This window comes from Ylistrum balloti, unplaced genomic scaffold, assembly GCF_031769215.1.
Source record: "Ylistrum balloti isolate Yb309-2 unplaced genomic scaffold, AGI_CSIRO_Ybal_v1 Utg369734, whole genome shotgun sequence".
Lineage (NCBI taxonomy): Eukaryota > Metazoa > Mollusca > Bivalvia > Pectinida > Pectinidae > Ylistrum > Ylistrum balloti.
In genome coordinates, this window is record NW_026781947.1 from 294,294 (window position 1) to 319,707 (window position 25,414).

At 35.6% G+C, this 25,414-nt stretch overlaps 1 protein-coding gene across 1 annotated transcript; it reads left to right on the forward strand.

The window, feature by feature from the left end:
* Nucleotides 1-25,414, forward strand: LOC132543019 (DIS3-like exonuclease 2). The gene is made up of 23 exons (XM_060206473.1): nt 1-310; nt 1,836-2,276; nt 2,642-2,743; nt 3,288-3,341; nt 4,040-4,141; nt 4,822-5,085; nt 5,412-5,553; nt 5,851-5,938; nt 6,253-6,352; nt 7,763-7,919; nt 8,558-8,670; nt 10,665-10,772; nt 12,562-12,630; nt 13,674-13,781; nt 14,292-14,428; nt 14,731-14,854; nt 16,025-16,084; nt 17,546-17,632; nt 17,742-17,889; nt 19,126-19,253; nt 19,500-19,604; nt 20,681-20,839; nt 22,752-25,414. Exons 1-23 carry the CDS (start codon nt 200-202, stop codon nt 22,794-22,796), a joined length of 2,952 nt encoding a protein of 983 aa, XP_060062456.1. The 5' UTR covers nt 1-199; the 3' UTR covers nt 22,797-25,414.

Consider the following 25,414-nt stretch of genomic DNA (forward strand, 5'->3'; position numbering starts at 1 on the left):
CAAGGCCTCGAGACGGTAACAATTTAATTGCGAAGGTGAATATGTTCTTTTCGTCAGTATCTAGGTGAACCCATTGGTTGTCGACCTTTGACACATGCATAGTTATCATTTTCCATTTTGATTTAATAGTTGCAGCAGGAATGAAGGCCGGAATTGTTGAAGACTCAAGTCCACAGACACGTTCCATAACATTTTTCAAATGTTTATAACATGCTTTGTGATTTCTCGGTCATCTTTGTTCTTGCGAAGGAAATGGAATTATTCATATATAGCAGTTCAGAGCCTTAAAGGAAGAGGATTAGTATTTTTGGTAAGTAGACATCCTAACTTTTAAACAGGTTGGGCACAAATTTACCCCTCATACTGGTAATAGTCCTGCATTTGAGGAATAGTTACTGCTATGAGAAATCAGTAATTAGTTACTCAAATGCATGAAAAAGTATGCCAGCCAAAAGTTTATGTATCAGTTTGTTTGCCCACAGAGCCCCTCGAAAAAGTCTTGTTTTTTTTGCCATCCCCAATGTATTTATGATGAAATTAGGCATTCCTCTCCCAACACTTACCATTATATATATATGGCATAGGGAGTCTAAATTGATTTAAACAATCTTGGGCTAAAAACTGGAGATGAATATTGGTTAAGTCGAATATTATATGCTAAAATTCATATGAAGAACCTTGAATTGGCTGGATGCTAGATAATGATTCTGCCTTTACACTACCGCTCTTACAAACAGAAGTCATATGACATTCCTTAAAGCTTATGCATGAAATTGAATCAATTACATGTATCACAAGCCATACATTCAATACTTTCCTGGTTTATGCTTTTAAAACATAGGAAAGTTAAGTAATTGATAGGTATTTCTGGCCAGTTTCACTTTCACACCCCATTTTGGGCTGTGGCCCTTAGAATTGGGAAAAATAGCAGTGTTTTCCTTAGGATTGGGAAAACTTGAGGTCTAAATTGAGAAAAAAAGATAATATTTTGCATTTGGAATGGGGGCGAATACCAGTCCCAAATCTGGCAGATCGAAAGCCCTGACTCTACCTTGCCCAGATTGTCCAAAATATTTCTCCACTACATAATCATGACTGCACCTGCTCAACACTTACACTCCATCTTACTTTTCATAATGATATCTTCTAATGTACTTTCACTTTCACTTTTGTCTAAAATCAATATTACAAATGAAACCAATTACATGTAAATGAGACCTGAGCTATCATAAGTTTCCTGTGCTTCCCAAAAACCAACTTTTCAGGATGCTGTTATCATTTTCATTTTATCATCATTATTAGTGGAGATATCAGGTATTTGAGTCATGTCTGTCATGTGACATGTACTTTCATTTTCTCTTTTGTCTATCATTTTTTATATGGGAGGGCTATGTGATACTCCAGAACTAAACATTTAACCATAGTGAAAATGAAACCTCAGCTAGGCCAAGTTTTCTCCTGAAATGCTGTGATCAAAGGTAATTATTATATTTCCTTGGTGAGATGAAATGAAAACTTCCTACTGTCAAATTATTTTCAATTTTGTGCATGTAAATACATGTTTTAATGTCATGTGTTTATGATCATTACACTGTACATCATAACATGAGATTTTATATGATCAGTGTTTGATTTATCATATGATGTTTGATTATATAAGATAAATTTTTGACATTTGTTGTTATGTCATATTCACTTGTTTATAGATGAAGTTTTTGACCATATTTAAAAAGATATAAAGGAATGAGACCTAAACGTCAAAAAGTCTATATCTAAGTCATCTTGAAGGTATTTTCTGTTATTTATATATAAGTTATATCATTTCCTTGTTTCAGTCACACCTAAACAAGAATACCACTGTAAAACCAAGGAAACTGATAAAATCCACAAGCCGTTTGTCAAAAATTGTTGAACAGTTGCTTAACAAACGTCTTAAACAGAGCAACTCAATTCAAACAGCAATAATGTCTAAAAGAACATCTAGTGCTTCTCAAAGGACATCAGCATCACAAAATTCTTCTTCTCAGGAATCATTTAAGAACTCGGGAGCAAGACCTAAATCTAACATTGACAAAAACTTCAGGAGTTTGCCTCCAGCTAATGACAATCTAGTTATGCAAGGTCAGGAAAGAGGTGAAGGTCATTGGAGAGCTGCTGAATCTGCCAAGACACCAGAAAAAGCACATGGCAAGTCCAAAAGAAATAGAAATGCTGATCAAAGACCTAAAAGTGAAACAAAGATGTTTAGTCCATCTAGCAAGTCCTCAAAGTACAAGGTAGTTATTTAATGCACTAGAGACTCGTTAAATAATGCAAGCTATTTGTAGAATTTACAGAAAATATCAGCTAACTTTTTGGCTGTGTTCAGATATTAAGTAAAACCAGATACGTCTCTGGTAAAACATAAGGCATTGGAAATGACAGAAAAAAAAGAAAGAAAAATAACAGTCCTAAATATTCTTGTAAGAAGTTAAAGAACATTGTAGTATTTATAAGAAAATTAAAGAAAATTTCTGAAGAAATGGAGATGTAATTAGTGCAAGGAAATTTTAAAATGATATCTCCATTTAGTATAACTTTTCAACCCTGTATGATTTTTCATCCAGGCTGAACTAACAATTGCCTTGTACTCTAACAATAGGATAAACACAAGCCCAAAGGAACTGTAGCAGAAGGGACAAACTATCAAAGTATGTCTAGGGAAGATATAGAAGCTGGGATGAAGTCTGGACGTATAATACAGGTAAACATATAACCAGGTAAACTCTATATCCCAGGGAAAATATACAGGTAAACTATGGTTGAAACTTGTCTCGAAATCGCTGGAGTCAAAATTCTGTTTTAGTCAAAATAATTTTCAAGTCCCAATTTTTTTCCTTCTATATCATTATGATTTTAGCTAGGATGAGTTAAAATTTCGGTTGGGTCGAAGCAATTTTTTAAGTCCTTTCAATTGTATTGTATTCAATTATTCATTGTGAAATGTATATGTAAACTGTACATGGGAAAGTGACAACACAAAGCAGTAGGCTATTCCATGTATATAGGACTTACTACTGTATACGCTCAATTTAAAGATAATTTCACAAATAACTTTATCAAGTTAAGAACATCAGATTTTTTTGGGTATTTGTACAGATAAATTATGTTAATTAGTTTTCAGTAATTACTATCCTGTCTTGCCAAAATCTTATTAGGCTGATAAGTGGCTGAAATCCTAATAAGTCTGCTTGATTCTGTATACTGATACAAACATTTCAAATAGTCACAATATCATTATTTTACAGGGTGAACTAAGAGTTGTGCCAAGAGACTTCAAAAAAGCCTATGTATCTCATCCAGTAAGTTACAGTGTTACTATGTATCTCATCCAGTAAGTTACAGTGTTACTATGTATCTCATCCAGTAAGTTACAGTGTTACTATGTATCTCTTCCAGTAAGTTACATAGTTACTATGTATCTCATCCGGTAAGTTACAGTGTTACTATGTATCTCATCCAGTAAGTAACAGTGTTACTATGTATCTCATCCAGTAAGTTACTGTGTTACTATGTATCACATCCAGTAAGTTACAGTGTTACTATGTATCTCATCCAGTAAGTTACATTGTTACTATGTATCTCTTCCAGTAAGTAACAGTGTTACTATATTTCTCATCCAGTAAGTTACAGTGTTACTATGTGTCTCATCCAGTAAGTAACAGTGTTACTATGTATCTCATCCAGTAAGTTACTGTGTAACTATGTATCTCATCCAGTTAGTTACAGTGTTACTATGTATCACATCCAGTAAGTTACTGTGTTACTATGTATCTCATCCAGTAAGTTACAGTATGATTATGGAACTTGTCTCATTTAGTACGTTACCTAGTAACTTTTGGTTTGTGTTTCACCAAGTAAGTTACTGTATCAAGTTTCTTGAATTTTTTTGTTCAAAACTAGTGCAGCAAGAAACGAGTACTAATTTGAAATTTATATTATATTAAGGTTGTAGTAAATTGTAAATAGTTTTACACTAATACGGTTTATAATTTGACAGGATCACGGCTCCGATGTGTTAATTGATGGTTTAGATTACCGATATCCTGGGCTAACAGGAGATGTGGTCGCAGTTGAAATTTTTGACAACCCAGATACCCAGGTAATGATAAATGACTGGTTAGATGTTACTTGCTGTTGTCTTATATTGTTTCATGTGCAGGTCACCTGAAAGTCTTTCAAACATCGTTAGGATTATAAATATAGCAAGATGGTTTGATAGTATGCACTTATGTATCCTGGCTGACTCCTAGGGTCCAATGGTTGGGACCAAATGAGGTTACATTGACTAAAATTTAAAAAATCATCTTCTTTTGTTAAATTTGTTATAACCTTTAAACCACTTCTTCTGATTACCCAAAAGACCTAGATGCATGATATTAGACTTGCAGATAACTGGGATGAAGTCTGACCAAATTTGAAAAATTACAGTTATTGCCCTTCATCGAAATTCCATGTAGACAACATTAATTTTTCTTAACCAGGATATGAAACTGATTAAAGTACACATATTTTCAGATCTCAAGCAAAAGTATGTATTGGACACAAATTCATGTATGTAATATGTTAAAACATTATTTAACACACTTTGTGTCGTTGATATGACCAAACACAAAGTTCAGAGACAGGTAAAGCTTCAAATAATGTTGTTCTTGTGGAGCATACCTCAGTTCTTCTGGTTTTCTTGTTTCTAAAAATGGTGATATTCTTTGATGTTCACATTAAACATAAATGCAGCTTAAAGTATAATGTAGTTTTGAAACTTTTTATTTTCTGTGATAGGAACCAAACTTATCTGACAAGAAAAAAAATCCAGCACAATCAGCTGAAGTAAAACAGTTAGAATCAAGGTATGCAGCCCTTGATATCAATACACAAAAAGAGAGGGCAAGTTCACAGGACAAGTCACCAGATAGAGACTCGCCTGATGTGATAATTGAGGAGGATCAGACTGTGATATTAAGCCCAGAGGCACCACAGGGGAGTGCAACGCCTGTGTCTGACAGGAAGAAACTTCAACTTGAGAAGGATAGTCGCAAAGGCAAGGTAATTAGATATAGAATAAAAGTTCTCAAAACACAACAAGTAGAAGACTTTAGTGTGACGTTTCCATGACTACACAGTCCCTTGGTCACCTTCATCAGACCAGTGATGAATGGCAAGCATGACTAGCTCTGACATAGGCAGTGTAAAAGATGGTAGGGAATAGACCAACTTTTTTAAGCTGTACTAATTATGCTATGTACACTAAATTTCAAAACAGTAGGATTAGATGGTGAAGAGATTACATAAGAAAAAAGATACACAAGATTGTAGCAAAGTCTTGTAATGGATTCAGCTACGCTTTTAAGTAGACATTTTTGTTTTTACAGGTAGTAGCAGTGATAGAACAAAAACATCCTCGTGTATGTTCAGGTCACATTAAGCCAATGAAAACCAAGGATGGTGTCTTGTTTAGTCCAGTTGATAATAGGCTGCCCAGGATCCGAATAAACCTAGACAGTTGTCCTCCAGGTAAATATTCAGTGTGGAACCCTGTCGGTCTCCCAGGAGAGTAGAATCTGCCTTTGATTTGGTATAGTTCTACATTTCTATCATATTAGAAATGAAAAGCATTCCAAATTAAAAAGTACTGAGTTGACCTTTGACCCTGCAGTGACTGTTTAAGTGCTGGGTTGACCTTTGACCTTGCAGTGACAGTGTTTAAGTACTGAGTTGATCTTTGACCTTGCAGTGACAGTGTTTAAGTACTGAGTTGACCTTTGACCTTGCATTGACAGTGGTTAAATTCTGTACTTTCTTCATCAACAGATATCCTTACGAGGCCAGATGACTACGCTAATGTGCTGTTCGCTGCCAAACTTACGGAGTGGAGATGTGACTCAGTATTTGCCGACGGGTACATGATAATTTCTACATGTTTCTTGGTTGGAAAGATAAGAATTCATTTAAGAGTACTGTGGATTGACAAATCGTCATCTGTCAGAACTTGATATATCAAATGACCTTCATTTTTGTGTCAGCGGTAACTGAGAGGTATCTATTGAGCAACCAAATAATGATGTAAAGTATTCAACATACTACTTCACTCACAAAATGGTAGTTTCAGTGAATCAGGTTTAATATTCTACAACATGGAGAAAAGGTTATTACCAGGCACAAGTTTAAAGCCTTATATGTAATGTGTAAACCCCATAGCTGCTTGTTTTCCAGAACGTTGCTGCGTAAAATTGGAAACGATCGGGAGTTGAAACCAAAGATAGAAGCAATTCTGCTAGAGAACAGTGTTGATACCTCTGAATTCACTGAGAAGGTAAGACAAGGCTTAAATTTAGTGAAATCATATTTGCATCTTTCGTGTCGGTGTCATGTAGAGGATATTTGAAACCCTTGGTTCAAATTTATAAAATTTATAAAATATATTTCCATAGGGGGAGATAACTCTGCTACAATGGAAAGCAGTGGTTGGTTATTTTTCTCCCACCTTACAGATAATATATTTTTTGTCTTGAACTGTATTCATTGATCCTTTTATAAATGACCAGTGTTAAAAGTTATGATGCTTTTTATTTCTGTCTTGTTTTCTGTCTTGTTACAATGTTTTGTTTGTGTTAAGTATCAATTGATATCAGCTAAGGGCCGATATTCTGTAACAAAATAAAGTCGAAACTTCTTATCTCAAAATTCAAGGAACTGCTGAGAAAATATTTTGCTATCTGAATTTTGACTTCAACAAATTGTTTAAAATAAGTTTGACTATATCATTTTCCTAATGTTGAACAAAGGAGGACTACGATAGCACGGTACATCTAGGTACAAACAGCATAATTTAATCTGTTATTTGAAATGGCAGTTAGTAATCAGAAAAAAAATTGTACCTTCTCCTTTCATCGTTTATTCATCCAAATAAAAAAACATGTAATAACAATTCCAATCAGCTATACTTGTAATCACTTCGTTCCATGTACACTCCCCATACTGACAATAAAACACAACTAAAATTTGCCTTTGATAACCTACAAGAAACGATATGTGGAAGCTACAGACTTTATCATGACTAAATAAACATGAAAGGGACAACTCTAGAAAGTTTTTACCTGTTAAAGGAAACATTATATAAGCACTTTAAAATTGAAGGGACTGAGAAATCACAAGGACTCAAATGAAATTTCAACTCTATGAAATTTGACTCATCCAAACTAAACTTACAATGATGGAGAAGGGAAAAAAAATTTGGACCTGGAAATCATTTTGACTGAAACAGAAATTTGACTCAAGCAATTTTTAGATAATTTTCAACTGCAAAATTAAAAATATCAGTAGCTGTGGTGAAATGGGGTTATATACACGTTACTATGATTATAACATATATGATTGTGTGTCTTTTAAACAGTGGGGCGCGGGGGATAATGTCACACTATACATTATCTTGTTCTGATACAGCATTACGTTTTAAAAAGTCTTTACCAACTGTTTTCACCTCCCAATTTTATTAACTTGACAAAATAACCTCACTTGTAGTTATATGTCTGTGAAAAGCTTGATTTGATGTCATTTTCATTATGAATATACAAATTACAAATTTTGGGGAGTGTCAGAATCTGATAGATCTGTGATGTTTTGGAGAAATCTGGGTGTTTGACATGCCAAGAATGTATAATTTGTTTGTCTGCCAATCTGTTTATCGTCAATGGTGTTTGTATCAAAGATTAATGTTTCACAGGCCCTTGACAGCCTACCCATCAAGAATTTGCCATGGAAGATCCCATCAACAGAACTAACTAATCGAAAGGATTTCCGTAAGCAGTGTGTGTTCTCTATTGATCCAGCCACAGCGAGGGATTTGGATGACGCCCTTTCTATAGAGGAACTTCCTGATGGTAAGACATATAAAAGAAAAACTAAAAAAAGGCTATTAGTGTTTGTCTTTGTCCAACTGTCAGTCTGTCCATCCGTCTGGGTATCATCTGGACAGATAAGGTTACTTTGGCCCTCCATGGTATATATTTTCAAATTTACGTTTCTTTTCTGGGAAAAAAACTATAATTTGAGGTCTGTTGATGCAGGTACAGTATGTTATTCTGTATCACAAGAATGTTTGCTGTTTCTAGAGTGTACTAATCTGTATCACAAGAATGTTTGATGTTTGTAAAGTGTACTAATCTGTATCACAAGAATGTTTGATGTTTGTAAAGTGTACTAATCTGTATCACAAGAATGTTTGATGTTTGTAAAGTGTACTAATCTGTATCACAAAAATGTTTGATGTTTGTTACATGTACTTATTTGTATCACAAGAATGTTTGATGTTTGTTACGTGTACTTATTTGTATTACAAGAATGTTTGAAGTTTGTTAAGTGTACTAATCTGTGTTACAAGAATGTTTGATGTTTGTAAAGTGTACTAATCTGTATCACAAAAATGTTTGATGTTTGTTACATGTACTTATTTGTATCACAAGAATGTTTGATGTTTGTTAAGTGTACTAATCTGTATACATTTTAATCATTATCACAGGAACATTTGATGTTGGAGTGCACATTGCTGATGTTAGTTACTTCCTAGAAGAAGAGACTCCATTAGATGCTGTAGCAAAACGCAGGGCAACGAGTGTATATCTCCCTCACAAGGTAAATTGTAAAACTTAAGGCAACAGGTGTTTACCTTTCTCACAAGGGAAACTCTTAAAACACGGGACCAGTGTCTACCTTTCTCTCAAAGTAAACTGAAACACAGGGCAACCAGTGTTTACCTTTCTCTCAAAGTAAACTGAAACACAGGGCAAGCAGTGTTTACCTTTCTCTCAAAGTAAACTGTGAAACACAGGGCAAGCAGTGTTTACCTTTCTCTCAAAGTAAACTGTGAAACACAGGGCAACCAGTGTTTATCTTTCTCTCAAAGTAAACTGTGAAACACAGGGCAACTAGTGTTTACCTTTCTCTCAAAGTAAACTGAAACACAGGGCAAGCAGTGTTTACCTTTCTCTCAAAGTAAACTGAAACACAGGGCAAGCAGTGTTTACCTTTCTCTCAAAGTAAACTGTGAAACACAGGGCAAGCAGTGTTTACCTTTCTCTCAAAGTAAACTGTGAAACACAGGGCAACCAGTGTTTACCTTTCTCTCAAAGTAAACTGAAACACAGGGCAAGCAGTGTTTACCTTTCTCTCAAAGTAAACTGAAACACAGGGCAAGCAGTGTTTACCTTTCTCTCAAAGTAAACTGTGAAACACAGGGCAAGCAGTGTTTACCTTTCTCTCAAAGTAAACTGAAACACAGGGCAAGCAGTGTTTACCTTTCTCTCAAAGTAAACTGAAACACAGGGCAAGCAGTGTTTACCTTTCTCTCAAAGTAAACTGAAACACAGGGCAAGCAGTGTTTACCTTTCTGTCAAAGTAAACTGTGAAACACAGGGCAAGCAGTGTTTACCTTTCTCTCAAAGTAAACTGTGAAACACAGGGCAAGCAGTGTTTACCTTTCTCTCAAAGTAAACTGTGAAACACAGGGCAAGCAGTGTTTACCTTTCTCTCAAAGTAAACTGTGAAACACAGGGCAAGCAGTGTTTACCTTTCTCTCAAAGTAAACTGTGAAACACAGGGCAAGCAGTGTTTACCTTTCTCTCAAAGTAAACTGTGAAACACAGGGCAACTAGTGTTTATCTTTCTCTCAAAGTAAACTGTGAAACACAGGGCAAGCAGTGTTTACCTTTCTCTCAAAGTAAACTGTGAAACACAGGGCAAGCAGTGTTTATCTTTCTCTCAAAGTAAACTGTGAAACACAGGGCAAGCAGTGTTTATCTTTCTCTCAAAGTAAACTGTGAAACACAGGGCAACCAGTGTTTACCTTTCTCTCAAAGTAAACTGTGAAACACAGGGCAAGCAGTGTTTACCTTTCTCTCAAAGTAAACTGAAACACAGGGCAAGCAGTGTTTACCTTTCTCTCAAAGTAAACTGTGAAACACATTGCAACCAGTGTTTATCTTTCTATCAAAGTAAACTGAAACACAGGGCATCTAGTGTTTACCTTTCTCTCAAAGTAAATTGTGAAACACAGGGCAAGCAGTGTTTACCTTTCTCTCAAAGTAAACTGTGAAACACAGGGCAAGCAGTGTTTACCTTTCTATCAAAGTAAACTGAAACACAGGGCAACTAGTGTTTATCTTTCTCTCAAAGTAAACTGAAACACAGGGCATCTAGTGTTTTATCTTTCTCTCAAAGTAAACTGAAACACAGGGCATCTAGTGTTTACCTTTCTCTCAAAGTAAATTGTGAAACACAGGGCAAGCAGTGTTTACCTTTCTCTCAAAGTAAACTGAAACACAGGGCAAGCAGTGTTTACCTTTCTCTCAAAGTAAACTGTGAAACACAGGGCAAGCAGTGTTTACCTTTCTCTCAAAGTAAACTGTGAAACACAGGGCAAGCAGTGTATGCCTTCTACACAAGGTATTCCTTCTACACAAGGTAAACTGTAAACATTGGGCAAATTAAGGAGTAGCTTCTGGTAAACCTGTGAAATTCTGAACTTTAAAAAACATTTGTTTCAGTGATTTACGTTCTAAACATTTCCATGGTAAAATGATATGACAAATATTCCTCAATTCACTCTTAATTCGTTGGCTTTTTTACAGGTTATTCCAATGCTGCCACGTATTCTATGTGAAGAACTTTGTAGTTTAAACCCAGATGAAGATCGTCTCACCTTCTCCGTTGTCTGGAATATTTCACAGGAAGGCGAGGTAAATTTATGCACTTTCTCTCACAGGAAAGATAGGTCTGTTCAAAAGCTTTTTACTACAGGAAAATCCGGTCAGTTTGTGAGCTTTCTATGACAGGAAGGACAGGTCAGTTTGTGAGCTTTCTGTGACCAGAAGGACAGGTCAGTTTGTGAGATTTCTATGACCAGAAGGACAGGTCAGTTTGTGAGCTTTCTATGACAGGAAGGACAGGTCAGATTGTGAGCTTTCTATGACAGGAAGGACAGGTCAGTTTGTGAGATTTCTATGACAGGAAGGACAGGTCAGTTTGTGAGCTTTCTATGACCAGAAGGACAGGTCAGTTTGTGAGCTTTCTATGACAGGAAGGACAGGTCAGTTTGTGAGCTTTCTATGACCAGAAGGACAGGTCAGTTTGTGAGCTTTCTATCACAGGACGGACAGGTCAGTTTGTGAGATTTCTATGACCAGAAGAACAGGTCAGTTTGTGAGCTTTCTATGACAGGAAGGACAGGTCAGTTTGTGAGCTTTCTATGACAGGAAGGACAGGTCAGTTTGTGAGATTTCTATGACAGGAAGGACAGGTCAGTTTGTGTAATGTTTAACAGCTGGCGAGATTTTGTGGATGGATGTAAGAGCATTCTGTGGTGATTTTTAACAGCTGGTGAGATTTTTTGGATGGATGTAAGATCATTCTGTGGTAATGTTTAACAGCTGGCGAGATTTTTTGGATGGATGTAAGATCATTCTGTGGTAATGTTTAACAGCTGGCGAGATTTTTTGGATGGATGTAAGATCATTCTGTGGTAATGTTTAACAGCTGGCGAGATGTTTTGGATGGATGTAAGATCATTCTGTGGTGATGTTTAACAGCTGGCGAGATTTTGTGGTTGGATGTAAGATCATTCTGTGGTGATGTTTAACAGCTGGCGAGATTTTTTGGATGGATATAAGATCATTCTGTGGTGATGTTTAACAGCTGGCGAGATTTTGTGGATGGATGTAAGATCATTCTGTGGTAATGTTTAACAGCTGGCGAGATTTTGTGGAATATATTTTCTGATGTATCCAATTTTCACTTTGCATTTGATAAAAAAGGTCAAAGGTCACAATTGACAACTTCTGCAAAACAATGTTGAAGTAGGGATATTCATGTCTTACAGACATTTTTTGGTTCAAGTAACAATATGGCACAAGTTTGATCTGTGGCATACAATACTTAGATAAAGGGCAATCAGATTTGTTTAAATGAATGACCTTAACCTACTTTCTAGATCACAGTGATCAAATGTAAACATCATTGAACAACTGCTTAGTATTCCATAGTCCTGCAGTCAGAGGCCCAGAGTGATGATACGAGGCCAGAAGCATGAATGAGTGACTGTTACACCCTTTCTATGTTACAGGGGTCAGATATGTTAAATGACTTAATTGTAATCTAGAAACCAGGGTTAAGTCACTGGAAAGAAGATTATCAATGAATAAGTATAGTCTTTTCTTACTGAGCTTTGGAGTGAATTGGATTGTTTCAAAGGTAGAGAGTGTAGTCAAGTTTATTATGGTTGGGTGGCACAGTGATAGCTCACTCACCTTTCATTTAGAGCTAAGGAGTTTGTTTCTTCAAACAAACAGGAAAAGATAGGAAGTCACCTGCCACACTACTGGGTTTTCCCAGGCACTCCAGTTTCCTCCCTCAGTAAGCACCCTCATACACTTCTGTCCAGAAACATGATTGGTATGAGTTGATAGCTTGTTATCTAAGTGTTGTGAAATAGATAAAGTGGAATTTTTTAATATCAGGTTTGTGTTACAGATATACAGTGAATGGTTTGGCAGATCTGTGATCAGGTCCTGCGTTAAACTTAGCTACGACCATGCTCAGGTAAGCATTTTTGATCATGATCTTTTAAGTGTATGTGAGCATAACCCGGTATAAGGATTAGCTTTGACCATATATGGGAAAATGTTTGGGAAAGGAATTAGTATAAGCTCTAAGCCTGTTCTCCCATTTCATACGTATGTGTGGGTTAAATTGTTTAATATTGAATGAAATATTTTTTAAACTAAACTTAGTGTCAGTGATCATATTCCTATACGTGCTTGCGATCTTGATCAGGTAAGTGTTTGTATTGCTAAGCTATGGTCATGATTAAGGTTGCTTTCACATAAGCTGTTGAAATGGTTTGACTGGCTGGATCTGCAAGAGAAACACCACACACAGAAAGGGACTGAGGTTTGACTGTAAATTATTCTACACAAGCAGTAAGGGGGGTCCAGTCATATGTGTTCGAAACTAAATGGCTGAAAATTATAAGTTTTAATTGTTTTGATTATTGTTCGTAGTCCAGCAGTATACCAGTTTTGCTGTTAGCATAAAATAGGCTTCTTGGCAACCTTTAATTGTCATTTAAGTTCAGGTGTATTTCTGAACATCTCCATTTTAGAGAATTTCTCAGTAGGTCAGGTGGTAGGGTGTCCTGCTTCATCCTGTTACATCGTTATTAGTATAACCATTGGCTGAAAAATCATACATATGAAACATCGCTCTGATGTGACTGTAAATGTAACAGATCAGAGATCATTATCTCAATGTCTACACTAGGATTCAAACCCAGGACCTCTGGTTTACTAGTCTGATGCTCAACCAATCGAGCTAAAGAGAAGTTCTCTTAAGCTGACTATATTGTGTATATTGTGTATGTAACAGAGGATTCAAACCCGGGACCTCTTGCTAACTAGTCTGATGCGCAACCGATCAAGCTAAAGAGAAGTCCTTTCTAGTCAAGCAGTACATTGTTACTGGTATTTACCAGGGTTACATCAATAAGATATTAACAGGAAATGTTCAGGACCATACAAAATCTATGGAAAATCTCCATGGATACGCCAATGGGAAGTTGCAATTTTTTTACTTTTTTTTCTCAGGGATTTATTGAAGAACCTCTGAAAGAGTGGACTGCAGAAGAACTTCCTCCAATATCATCAAAGTTCACAGTGGAAGATATCAAAAAGAGGGTCTTAGGCCTCAATAAGGTGAATACATGAAATATTGATTATAGTATTGGTTTTTTAATGGGACTGATCGCATGACGATATGACCAATGTGGAGCAGATGGAAAGAGAGAAGTCGCTCATGTACACAGAGGAGATATATCAACTGACTCATCTATTGTAACTCCTCAAGTTATAGGCATTATAAAAGGGAGATAACTCTTGTCAAATATCATGATGTAACACACTGCAGCCAAGAAAGTTATGATACAGAAAATGCTGAATATCTCCTGTCAAATATGATATAATATGTTGTTACAATAGATATAATGTAAAGAAGAGGAAATGATGCTTTAAACAACACAACACAAACGAACCTATAAATTACAAGGATGGCTTGAGCAAAGTCTGAAGTATATAGAGTAGTGCCTCACTAACATATGGAAATAATTCTAGAGTTATGTCCCTTTACTTGATGCTGATTGTTGAAAGCTTTTGTCTGATGTTAGGTTAGAGCTATAGAATTTTTTCAGTCTTTGTTTTTGTTACTAGATAGCAGTAAATCTAAGAAAGAGACGAATGGACAATGGAGCACTCACATTAAACCAAATAAAAATGTCCTTCAATTTAGACGATGATACATACTTGCCAAATGGATTCCACGTCAACGAGCTCCGGGACAGTAACAGGTTTGTCTAACTCTTATTATCGTCAATTTAGATAATTATACATACTTGCCGAATGGATTCGGTTTCAATGAGTTTCAGGGCAGTTACAGATTAGCATAAAACTTATCCTCTGTTAGCATTCACTTGTGGTAAATAATAGATCCTGTGATTAGCTTTTCTGGCGTCTGCACTTCACTTGATGACTGCTCAGTTTTACCCAGGTTGTATGCAGGTTACGTAATTTCGTATATTTGACAAAATATTTCAATTCAGTCCTTGTGGAGAACTCTTTTTTTTATGGATGTTTTTTGTTTCCTTTACAGACTGGTTGAAGAGTTCATGTTGTTAGCCAACATGGCTGTTGCTCACAAGATCAACAAGTGTTTACCAGAGACAGCAATGTTACGACACCATCCAGAGCCAGACCAGTCATCAGCTTTTGAATTGGTTTGTGAAAATTGACATTTCTGCTGGAAATATGTATTTTTTTTTAAATTAGAAAAGATTTTTTTTTTGTAAGGTTTTCAATGATTTAGTTTTTTCATGTCTAAGGACTCAAATACTAGAAAATCCTCATTGGTCATATGTAAGCAAGAATTTGCTAACCAGACAGAAATAATATTGATTAAGCAATTAGTCAATGAAAAAAAACTGATATTACCTTAATAAATGGCAATAACATGATAATAGTATTACCCCTGTTTTCATGGAATGTAAACATGACATGATGTTATGTGGGATGAAAGTCACACTACGATGTCTTAAGAGTTAAAAAACCAGAAAAGATTTGAAAGTCTCTAAAAGTCAAATTCTATATAGAAAATGTTAATTAAAAATGCCCAGCAAACAGAAATAGTCTTCTGTACGAAGATGTTATTTTCAGATAAAATTTCAAATTTCTTTAATTATTGTACAAAACTTGAAAATACAGCAGATTTTATTCTCAAAATCATAAGATGCACTAAATGATGTGACACACTAACTTGTGTTTAAGTACACCAAAATTATGAATATTATACACATTTATATATAACCCTGGTCACAAGTTAAAGTTATTTTGTCACCTCTCCAGGAACTTGATATTCTCTCTCCATAAGAGGGCTCGTACACTTCCTGCCAAGCATACAAGAACAATAGTTACTAAGCTTGGTTTCTAAGAAAACATCTGTGTCAGTACTTAAGTTACAAAAGTTAGTGTAAAGTTCATCATATGTAGGATGAGGTCAAATGATTATTTTGGTTCACTTTTTTGGTCAAAAGCAGATATTTTTGTCAGTGTTGAGAATCAGAAACAACTTGATTGAAGAATGTTTTGTTTTACTTTTTATTTTGTGTACAGTTTTAATAAGCAATAATGCCTTTTGATCAAAATTTGTCAAAAGCATCCTTGGGTGAAGAGGAATCAATTTTGTGTAAATGAAGGCTTTGGGCTCACTGGGAGCAGTGACTTTATGTAATAGATGATAAAAATCTATTGTTTTGCGGATGGTGCTTCCATGAAGCATTTATCAGTTTTGGGGAGTTGATTTTTTCTGTAGAAATCTTTTAGTATTTTTGCCTCTTTTTAATATGTAAAATTTGATTTGTAATGATATACGTTGTTTTCCACTTATACAGGAAAAACTGTCTCAACGCCTGGGGACACCATTGGACTTTACCACTGCAGGGTCACTAAAGGTAAGTGGAGGTACACAGGGGGCTTTATGTCTGCAGGATCACTAAAGGTAAGTGGAGGTACACAGGGGGCTTTATGTCTGCAGGGTCACTAAAGGTAAGTGGAGGTACACAGGGGGCTTTTTGTCTGCAGGATCACTAAAGGTAAGTAGAGGCACATTGAGCTTTATGTCTGAAGGATCACTAAAGGTAAGTAGAGGCACATTGAACTTTATGTCTGAAGGATCACTAAAGGTAAGTAGAGGTACACAGGGGGCTTTATGTCTGCAGGGTCACTAAAGGTAAGTGGAGGTACACAAGGGGCTTTTTGTCTGCAGGATCACTAAAGGTAAGTGGAGGTACACAGGGGGCTTTATGTCTGCAGGATCACTAAAGGTAAGTACAGGCACATTGAACTTTATGTCTGAAGGATCACTAAAGGTAAGTAGAGGCACATTGAGCTTTATGTCTGAAGGATCACTAAAGGTAAGTAGAGGCACATTGAACTTTATGTCTGAAGGATCACTAAAGGTAAGTAGAGGTATGTCTGCAGGGTCACAAAAGGTAAGTGGAGGTACAGGATCACATTGAACTTTATGTCTGCAGGATCACTAAAGGTAAGTACAGGCACATTGAACTTTATGTCTGAAGGATCACTAAAGGTAAGTACAGGCACATTGAACTTTATGTCTGAAGGATCACTAAAGGTAAGTACAGGCACATTGAACTTTATGTCTGAAGGATCACTAAAGGTAAGTAGAGGTACTTTTGGTTTTGCCTCGTCAGGGTCACTGAATGTCACTGAATTTATAGGTACTGAAGACAGAAGCCTTCATGGAAATGTGGTTGCCCAATGATAATCACAGTGTCTATCTGTCTGTAAGCACTTCTGCCTGAAGGTTATCTCACAATACAGATGGCCAAACTTTCTGAATTTTCAAGAAATGATTAAGTGTGGTATGCAAGTGTGCAAAATTGACTGTAAATGTCACTGTTTTTAAAAAAGAACTGGGAATGTACTGTCAGAAATACATATGTCTGAACTTCCACACGATGATGTACTGTTCTATATAAATGGGCAGTACAAGTTTAAAAGGTTCCTAAGGTTAGCATTGCTGTACTAAAAATAGAATGAGGATTAAACTGTCAAGTATACATTACATACAGTTCTCACAGGTGGCTGTACTATTATTAGGTCACCTGAGACCATGTTTCATGGTGACCTGTTTCACCTATTCTAGTATCCGTTGTCCGGCGACGTGGGTCTGTCGTGCGTCTGTAAACAATTTCATATAACTGGTGACACACATATGTATACTTCTGGTCTATTAAAACAATTTTCCTATCCATAAGTTCAGACTGGTAACTTTTTGTTTTGTGTATATAGTGGAGATATACTGTCGGGCATACATCACATTCCATACTGACGAGTCAGTATTCTAGGTACAGTTCTGTTGCCCACTTTATTTTATTCTATTGTTTCAGAAAAGTCTTGATGCTCTGCGTACTGAAGAACCACATGGAGGCGGAAAGCTTCAGGTCTTAATAGCATTGACTTCCAAACCAATGAAGGTAGGTAACTCTCACTGTCTGTTGCTTACCGAGGACTGATAAGGGTATCAGTGTAGCAGATATCCATTGTGTATGGATTTATTCTTATCAAATTTTTTTCTGGTTGTAGATGGCGATGTATTTCTGTAATGGGTCTTTGACAGATGAACTACTGTACCGTCACTATGCCCTGAATGTTCCTCTGTACACACACTTCACTAGTCCTATCCGTCGTTATCCAGATGTCCTGGTGCACAGGGCACTTTCATCAGCATTAGGTAGGTACAAAAAGCATTGTTAATAAAGTTCAAGTGCTGGTATTTTCAGCACTCCATCATCAAATGCTTAGCTGTCCAGACCTACTGTCAGTGTCCAACATCTGATAATATCACTTATTTTCATGTGTACAAAGATTTATATCACTTCATTTTGACAACTATCACAAAAATTGACAGATAAATCACAGGTAAGTTAGGACAAGAACTATGGATTTTTTTTAAGCCTTCAATTCATGTAAACACATTTCCGATACACAGCTTAAGATGCTTAATTAAATGATTTGAACTTCAAGTTTCACGAAATGAGAAATGGATTTAATGAAAATAGAAAATTACCACACATATCCCGAAAAGTTTTGCAGGGCTGCTGACGTTTTTGCTGATATTATAACCATCTTTCCCAAATGGCTCATTCAGGGTACATAAGGTTTCATATGAGACGAAGATTGAAATCCATTTTTTCATATCAGAATAGTGATGTTTTTATTTTTCATTGAATCTTTTATGGCTTAAATTACCATGAGCACTGGTAAGGAGACTGTAAAATGTTCTCAAACGGGGTATATCCTCATGCTGATATCTGATTGGTCATTAAAAATAACCTCTTGTCAGCAGTGCTTAATGAAGGTGCTCTTCAACACACATTTTGTCAAAATTGCAGAGAAACACACTGTGTATACTATACATATGAACTTTGTCATGAGCCTTATTGTGAAGTCTACAAAGTAATGGGTAAAGTGATAATGCACAGAATATCAGCTGATGGCACCATTGTGTCACAATCAAAATTTGGCGTCTGTAAAGTTTTGAATATGACATGATCGTTAATGATAATTAATGATAGCAGATTAGATATATCAAAGAATGAACTTAAAAGATTCTGGGAAATTGCTGTACATATGGGAAAATAAAAGCAGGTTACAAATTTTGTTGTTAAATAGTTTCTATTAGAAACAAGTCAGTTTGATATATCAGAATGTTAATTAACTTCCTGGTTTAGACGTCTGAAAAAATGTGGCAACTGTTATTGTCACGTTCCTGTTACATCAGATCATCGTCACACTACATACCTCTTACATAAAGTTGGGAGATAAGCAGGTTAAGCACAATGATATGGTATTTCTATTGTAACGTGTGGATGAGCTCATTACCACTCTTGGGCATATTAATGAATAAGTACTTTGGACATTTTGTAAACAGCTTTCTTTAAAACAAGTTATATGTGTTTATTTGCAGGTTATTGTAAGTTCAAGAGTACCACAAATGAACTACAAAAAATTGCCAATGGCTGTAATGATCGAAAGAAGGCAGCTAAAGCCGTGTCGGATGCCAGTGCCGAAGTCTTTTTCTCTGCATTCGTACAGGTACATCGAAATCCTCTAACTACATTATTAATTAACTTATTATTATTCGTAAACTGTTATTAAAATCTGGGGGTTGATTAATGTTTATATCAAACCTACAACAAAGTATATATTTGAAATATTCTACAAGTATAAATTTTGCTGAGAATTTAAGGTTGATGTTAAGATATTTTCTAATTCAATGCCTGTGAAATCTGTACCCATTTTACATCTAATCCTTGTCACCATGGTGATTCTGTATAACAGGAAGCAGGACCAATAGAAGGGGAAGCCATGGTGATGGGTATACTGGATCATGCTGTGGATGTGTACTTCCTTACCCTCGGCCTGGCTAAGCGGGTCTACATTGATGTAAGTTGTCATACACCAAGAAAGTGTGTCTGTTGATATTTTACGGTCAAATCGTAGACTAGAATTTCACGAGTTTTTATTTCTCTGTCATTTCCTGGTTGGTGTCATATAGTGTTACCTTCTGCTATCATTCCATCATAATTTTGTTTCTGTTCTGACTCTCTTGGTCACAGTTGTGTAAGTATAATATTTAGGTACACGTATGATTTTATTGTCATCAGTTGATAATTTCTAGAGTTACGGGCATTTAATCTTTTAAGGAAATTTTTCAAAATTTCAAACGGTATAACCAAAATTTGAAAGCCTTGCTTAATCAACAAAAAATTATGAAACCAATTATTATTTAGAGTGTACCTAAAGTGACTTCACTTCATATGGAGTTTGATTAAGGAAGGCTTGTCTGCACATTATTGAGACAACCATCATTAGTCAACTGATATCTGACTTGGTCTGAAAAGTCATGATCACACAAAGGCTATAACAACACTCTTAACCTTTTCCTTGGTTGACTGTAGCATATTTGTGTCACTCCGAAAACCACATGTTTTTTGTTTTTTTGTCTTTTTGTCATGGATCCTTCAGTTTAAAAATAGGTAGATTGATTCTTGCATGTGTATATTCTTCAAATTAATTATTCATCTTGAAATGAAAGAACAATTCTAACTCTGTGAAAAAATTAAATGTTTTTTTCTTCGTCAGTAATTGTTTTATGTCAGCCTTGGATGACTCACTTCCCAAAAATGACAAAGTGAACAGATCTTGTTGAATGACCTCTAACCTTTCTCATGCATTCATCACAAATACAAGGAGGATAAGACCAACTGCTCCTCTTGTAGTGAAATTCACATTTTAGGTGAAATTCTGATTCTTGTTTCATTGGCCAGCAATAAGCCCACCCCCTTGCTTTAAATTGTTTTGTTGGTATTCTGCCCTTGGCTTAGTACAGGACAAATACAGTAATGTCACAAAGATTCGTCTAATTTACTATTTATTAAACAGTAAATTGATTTATCACTTTATGCAAAGAGAAGAAAAAACATGCTTGTTCTCTCATTCAACTTTTTCACTGTTCACAGCAACTGCCGTTGACGGAAGCTACCTATATAAAAGGAGAGAAGCTGAACCTAGTCTGGAAAAAGGAGGATGGTATGACCAAGGAAATTAGGCAGACACTTACTTTCTTCACCAAAGTCCAATGCACGATCTCTAAAGGAAAACTTCCCCTGTCGTGGATGGTGGGTTTCATCACTTCGCTCTCTGATAGTGGATCTTCATTTATATTTCCCACAATACAAGAAGGAAGCATATTAATAATAATAATAATAATAATAATAATATACAACATTTATATAGCGCACTATCTATTTTGACAAAATACTCTAATGCGCTTCACAATTACATAATAATCTTACTACAAAATTTACAGAACATGTATAACACAGTAATCAACATATGTAACACAGTAACCAAATCAAGTAAGTAGTGGTGAAAGTATTTATATACAGGACGTCTGCGTGAGAGTCTAAAATGCAGACGTAAACAGGTGGGTTTTAATATCCCTCTTGAATTTGGCCAGGGATTTTGACTTTCTAGTAGCAGATGGTAAGCTGTTCCACAAAGTGGCCGCTACCTTTCCAAAGCATCGGTTACCATAAGTCACAGTCTGAGAGTTCGGAATGCACAACAAGGATTCTGTCTCCGATCGTAGTGATCGTGACGGCCGATAAACGGTGACAAGTTCCTGCAAATATTCAGGAGCTGTTCCATTTATTGCCTTGTATGTATACATCAAAATCTTGTACTGTAACCGGAATCGCACGGGCAGCCAATGCAATAAGTAAAGGACTGGTGTAATGTGGTCCCTCTTTCGAGTACGAGTAACTAGGCGTGCTGCGGTGTTCTGTACCCTCTGCAGGTGGCTCATTAGTGTATCAGATACACCAACGAGTAACGCGTTACCATAGTCTAACCTAGAAGTAACAAGAGAATGTACCAATGTCTTGCATGCATAACCTAGAATATTGTATGAAAGTGAGCTAGCATCTTCTAAACAGATAAGAAACAGATAAACAACTGGGATACTTCTCATGGTTCTCATGGTATTGTCTAGATATAGGAGGCTGATGATCATATTGTTGTGATTTATAAATGTGAAAATATGTCAGAACCCTGGCCAGCTAGTTTTCTTTGTTTAAAAATTAAGAATATGAAGGAACTTGATCAACATATTGTCTTTGTTTAAGAATATTTAGGACCTTGATTAAAATTGTCTTTGTCTTTCTTAGGAAGTTGATTAACAGTCTTTATTTAAAAATGGAACTTGTGACCATAAAAAGTTTTACTGCTGTAGGTGACATAAGTTGTGAACGTGACAGGTATCAGTGCTTTTATTGGCCACTTAACTTGTGAATGTGACCAGTTTTACTGCTGTAGGTCACATAACTTTTAACAGTGACAAGTTCAAATTCACAGGTCACATAACTTTTTAACAGTGACAAGTTCAAATTCACAGGTCACATAACTTTTTAACAGCGACAAGTTCAAATTCACAGGTCACATAACTTTTTAACAGTGACAAGTTCAAATTCACTGGTCACATAACTTTTTAATAGTGACAAGTTCGGGTTTACATGTCACATTAAGTCTGAAAGTGGCAAGTTTCTATTCTACTGAATCCAAATGATGATTGTTAATCATGGATGTCTGATGTTGTTTTAAGAGTTATGTCTCTTTGCCAAGAAACTCACCACATTCTTTATGAATAGAACTTGTCAGACTGTCTCACGTTCACAAGTAGGGAACTACAGAAGAATTGTGTCAATGAAGTGAAAAATGCACATCTGCTAATTTGGTCATCTGTCATATTTAGCCTACCATATCAGTCGGCCATTTTAGATGTTGACAATTTTGTTAATGCTATTTCTTGAGAGGTATAGTAAATTTTTTTTTTTTATCCAAATTTCATAAGTAGGTCCATTTGGTCTCTTGCCTTTCATCACGAAATTCAGGACTGATTAGAAACGACCATCAGGGATTATGACAGTGAATATTTGTTATCACTGTCTCAGTGAGGTAATGAAGAAATATAGTCTTCAGTCAACTCATTGTCAATACTTCCATACATTTATTATTTTTTTTCAATTTTAGGCAATATTGAAAAGGCCTGAGGAAGATTCAGTCATGGATGAGTGAACTACTGTGACACAGGAGATGTTTCAGTCACACCTAAGTGATAAGTGAGCAAGTGTGACAAAGGAGTTTTTTCTGTCACACCTAAGGGATGAATGAGGTAGTGTGACAAAGGAGTTTTTTTCTGTCACACCTAAGGGAACTATTGTAACAGATGTTTTTTGCAAGGGCGAATGAGCATGTGTGAACATTTATTTTTGTCATGAGTGCGAAGTGATATAAGATTTTTATCAAACAGATAAACTGATATTTAACTCACGTAAATGTAAAATGGTATACATCATTTTAGATAATGGTTGTGGAAATATTTGAACTTTCCCTGCAGCCTCTGATTGCATGTGAAGGAAAAGAATGCAGCATATTTTATGCAATAAAAAAAAACTTCATATCGTCACTTCTGCTGCTGTTTGGAAGGTTGACCTGTGATTTTCAGTGTGAGGTAGTGTCAAGTTCCGTGACTAATTTAATGATAAAAAACAGCTTTGGATCTTTCCTCGCACATGAGACAGGGAAATCTCACAACAGACTCAATGTCTTCTTATTCCATCTGTCTGGTATCTGAACGTCAATAAGAACCACTCCTGGTTACAAGCATACCTTCATCTGAAGCCCTTTTTCCTTTCTGAGTCAGCAGCTGCTGTTTGCTCTCAGGCTTGTTTCAGCAGGAGTACAGTAACATAAACCTCACTATTGACAAATTCATGACTCCTCATTAACATATTCATGAATGAAATGAGTTAATTCTATCATAATCATTCCTTCATTAAGATAAATTATATTTGTCGATAAAATAAAATAAATTAACATCAGGTTTTTTCTTCAATAATTCAGAATACTTAGTAAACTATTTAACAGGGCTAAAATGTGGTTTTCCTTTTATTCTAATGTAGAGTCTGTCTTCATATCCTACCTATCTTGTCAGATGGAACACGAATCTGATAATAATCAGTAATGATTGGGTAATGATTGGTAATATTATTAATTGAATGTATTTCTAGTAATTGGTATATATGTACACAGAGGAAACATCTTTTAACACCAATTAAAAAATGTTATCTGTCAACTAATGAAATACATTGAATGTACCATATGAAATTGTATTTATATTGTATATATTAACTTAAAGCACACAACTTTGGTCATAACAGATTTTTGTGAGGAAAAAAACAAAACAAAACAGGTTTTATAAGGCCAAGATATTATTTGTCGGGCATTTCACACCAAAGTAAACTCTGGACAGAAATAATGTTATGATGAATTCCTTATTTATTAATATTCATACGCTCGTTGAAAATTTTGACAGGATGGATAATGTCCGTCCATCTGTTCTTAAAAAACTTTCATTTGTCCAGAGATCTCCTCCCACAGTTTTCAACCAATCTTTTTTTTAACTTTCGGAGGCGTAATCTCCTTGATATGAAGTTGTGATATTTCACAGGTCTGTTTGGTTTGACTGTATTTGGAAGAGTTACATCCCCTTGTTGATTTCCCAATGTTAATCTTCTCGGGAGATCACCTTTCACAGGTTTCAACCAATTTCTTTAAAACCTGGGCTTGAAAACCACAACATGAGATCGTATCCCCCTGAATAATATTTTGGTTCAACAATATTTCAAAAAGATATTGCCTTTGTTCTTTTCAGTGTTTTAATCTTGTCCAGAAATTTCAATGAGTCCATCTCATTAAAACTTGGTATGCTTTTAATTCATCATTAAAACAATAGCACTGTTTTCTTGCTCAACATTTTAACTTATTTTCATAATTCCATATTTGTGTTCTTTTGATACAACAAAAGCTGAATTTCTTGGGAATAGGAAGGGTATATATTATCCCTCCACTCGGTATTCTTATTGTTAATAATCAATCTTTAATTCCAAAGCTTAGGTCTCCACTCTTTATATCTTGCATATTAAATGTTTTCTATTGCAATGCCAAACATAAACTAAATACTTCTTGCCACTCAAACAAATGAATAACAGTGATTTGTGAGCTGGACCAAGCAGAAAATAACTTTGACAATGTTATTTTTTCCCCCAATAATTTTCCATACCTTTAGGAAACTTGCCAAAGTCCTATATGGATAAGACAGTTTATGCCAAAAAGAATATTTCAAGAATGGCCTTATGCTTGAAAACATCATCGTAGATTTAACTCCTAATTTCTAAAAGGATTGACAACTCCTATTTGTTTGGCTATTAGCCCATACCTGGTAATAAGCCCACCCCCTGCGGCTGCTCCTCAGTAGAATTACTATGATATTAAAACTCACCCTCTGGCTTGGAGTCACTCTTGTGAAGTAAGTCCCTAGGCCATATAGCACGGTATATATGGTAAATCTAGTGACAGTTTAAGCTTATACTGCGAGACTTGAGTTGATGTTTCAGAAATCTGTTTCTCTGTCCGTTTTGTTCTGATAATGCTTGTGGGAAGTTGCAAGGTTACACTTGAATGCTGATGATCTCTAACTAAATACATTGTCACTAGTCAGAAATTTTCTTGTTTTTTCATTCTATGAAATATAAATTCTAGTGTTGTTGCTGACTTTTGTTAAATCTTGTGGTACTCCCTGGGAAATAGTACCATGTGATGTATTAATTTAAAAATAAATATAAAAACTCGAA

Excerpts from the sequence above, each read along its gene's own strand:
- LOC132543019 (XM_060206473.1), top strand. The coding sequence starts at position 200 with ATGTTTATAACATGCTTTGTGATTTCTCGGTCATCTTTGTTCTTGCGA. Across the intron at positions 311-1,835 it reads GAAGAGGATTAGTATTTTTG|TCACACCTAAACAAGAATAC; the intron begins GTAAGTAGACAT and ends TCCTTGTTTCAG. Across the intron at positions 10,773-12,561 it reads ATATTTCACAGGAAGGCGAG|ATATACAGTGAATGGTTTGG; the intron begins GTAAATTTATGC and ends TTTGTGTTACAG.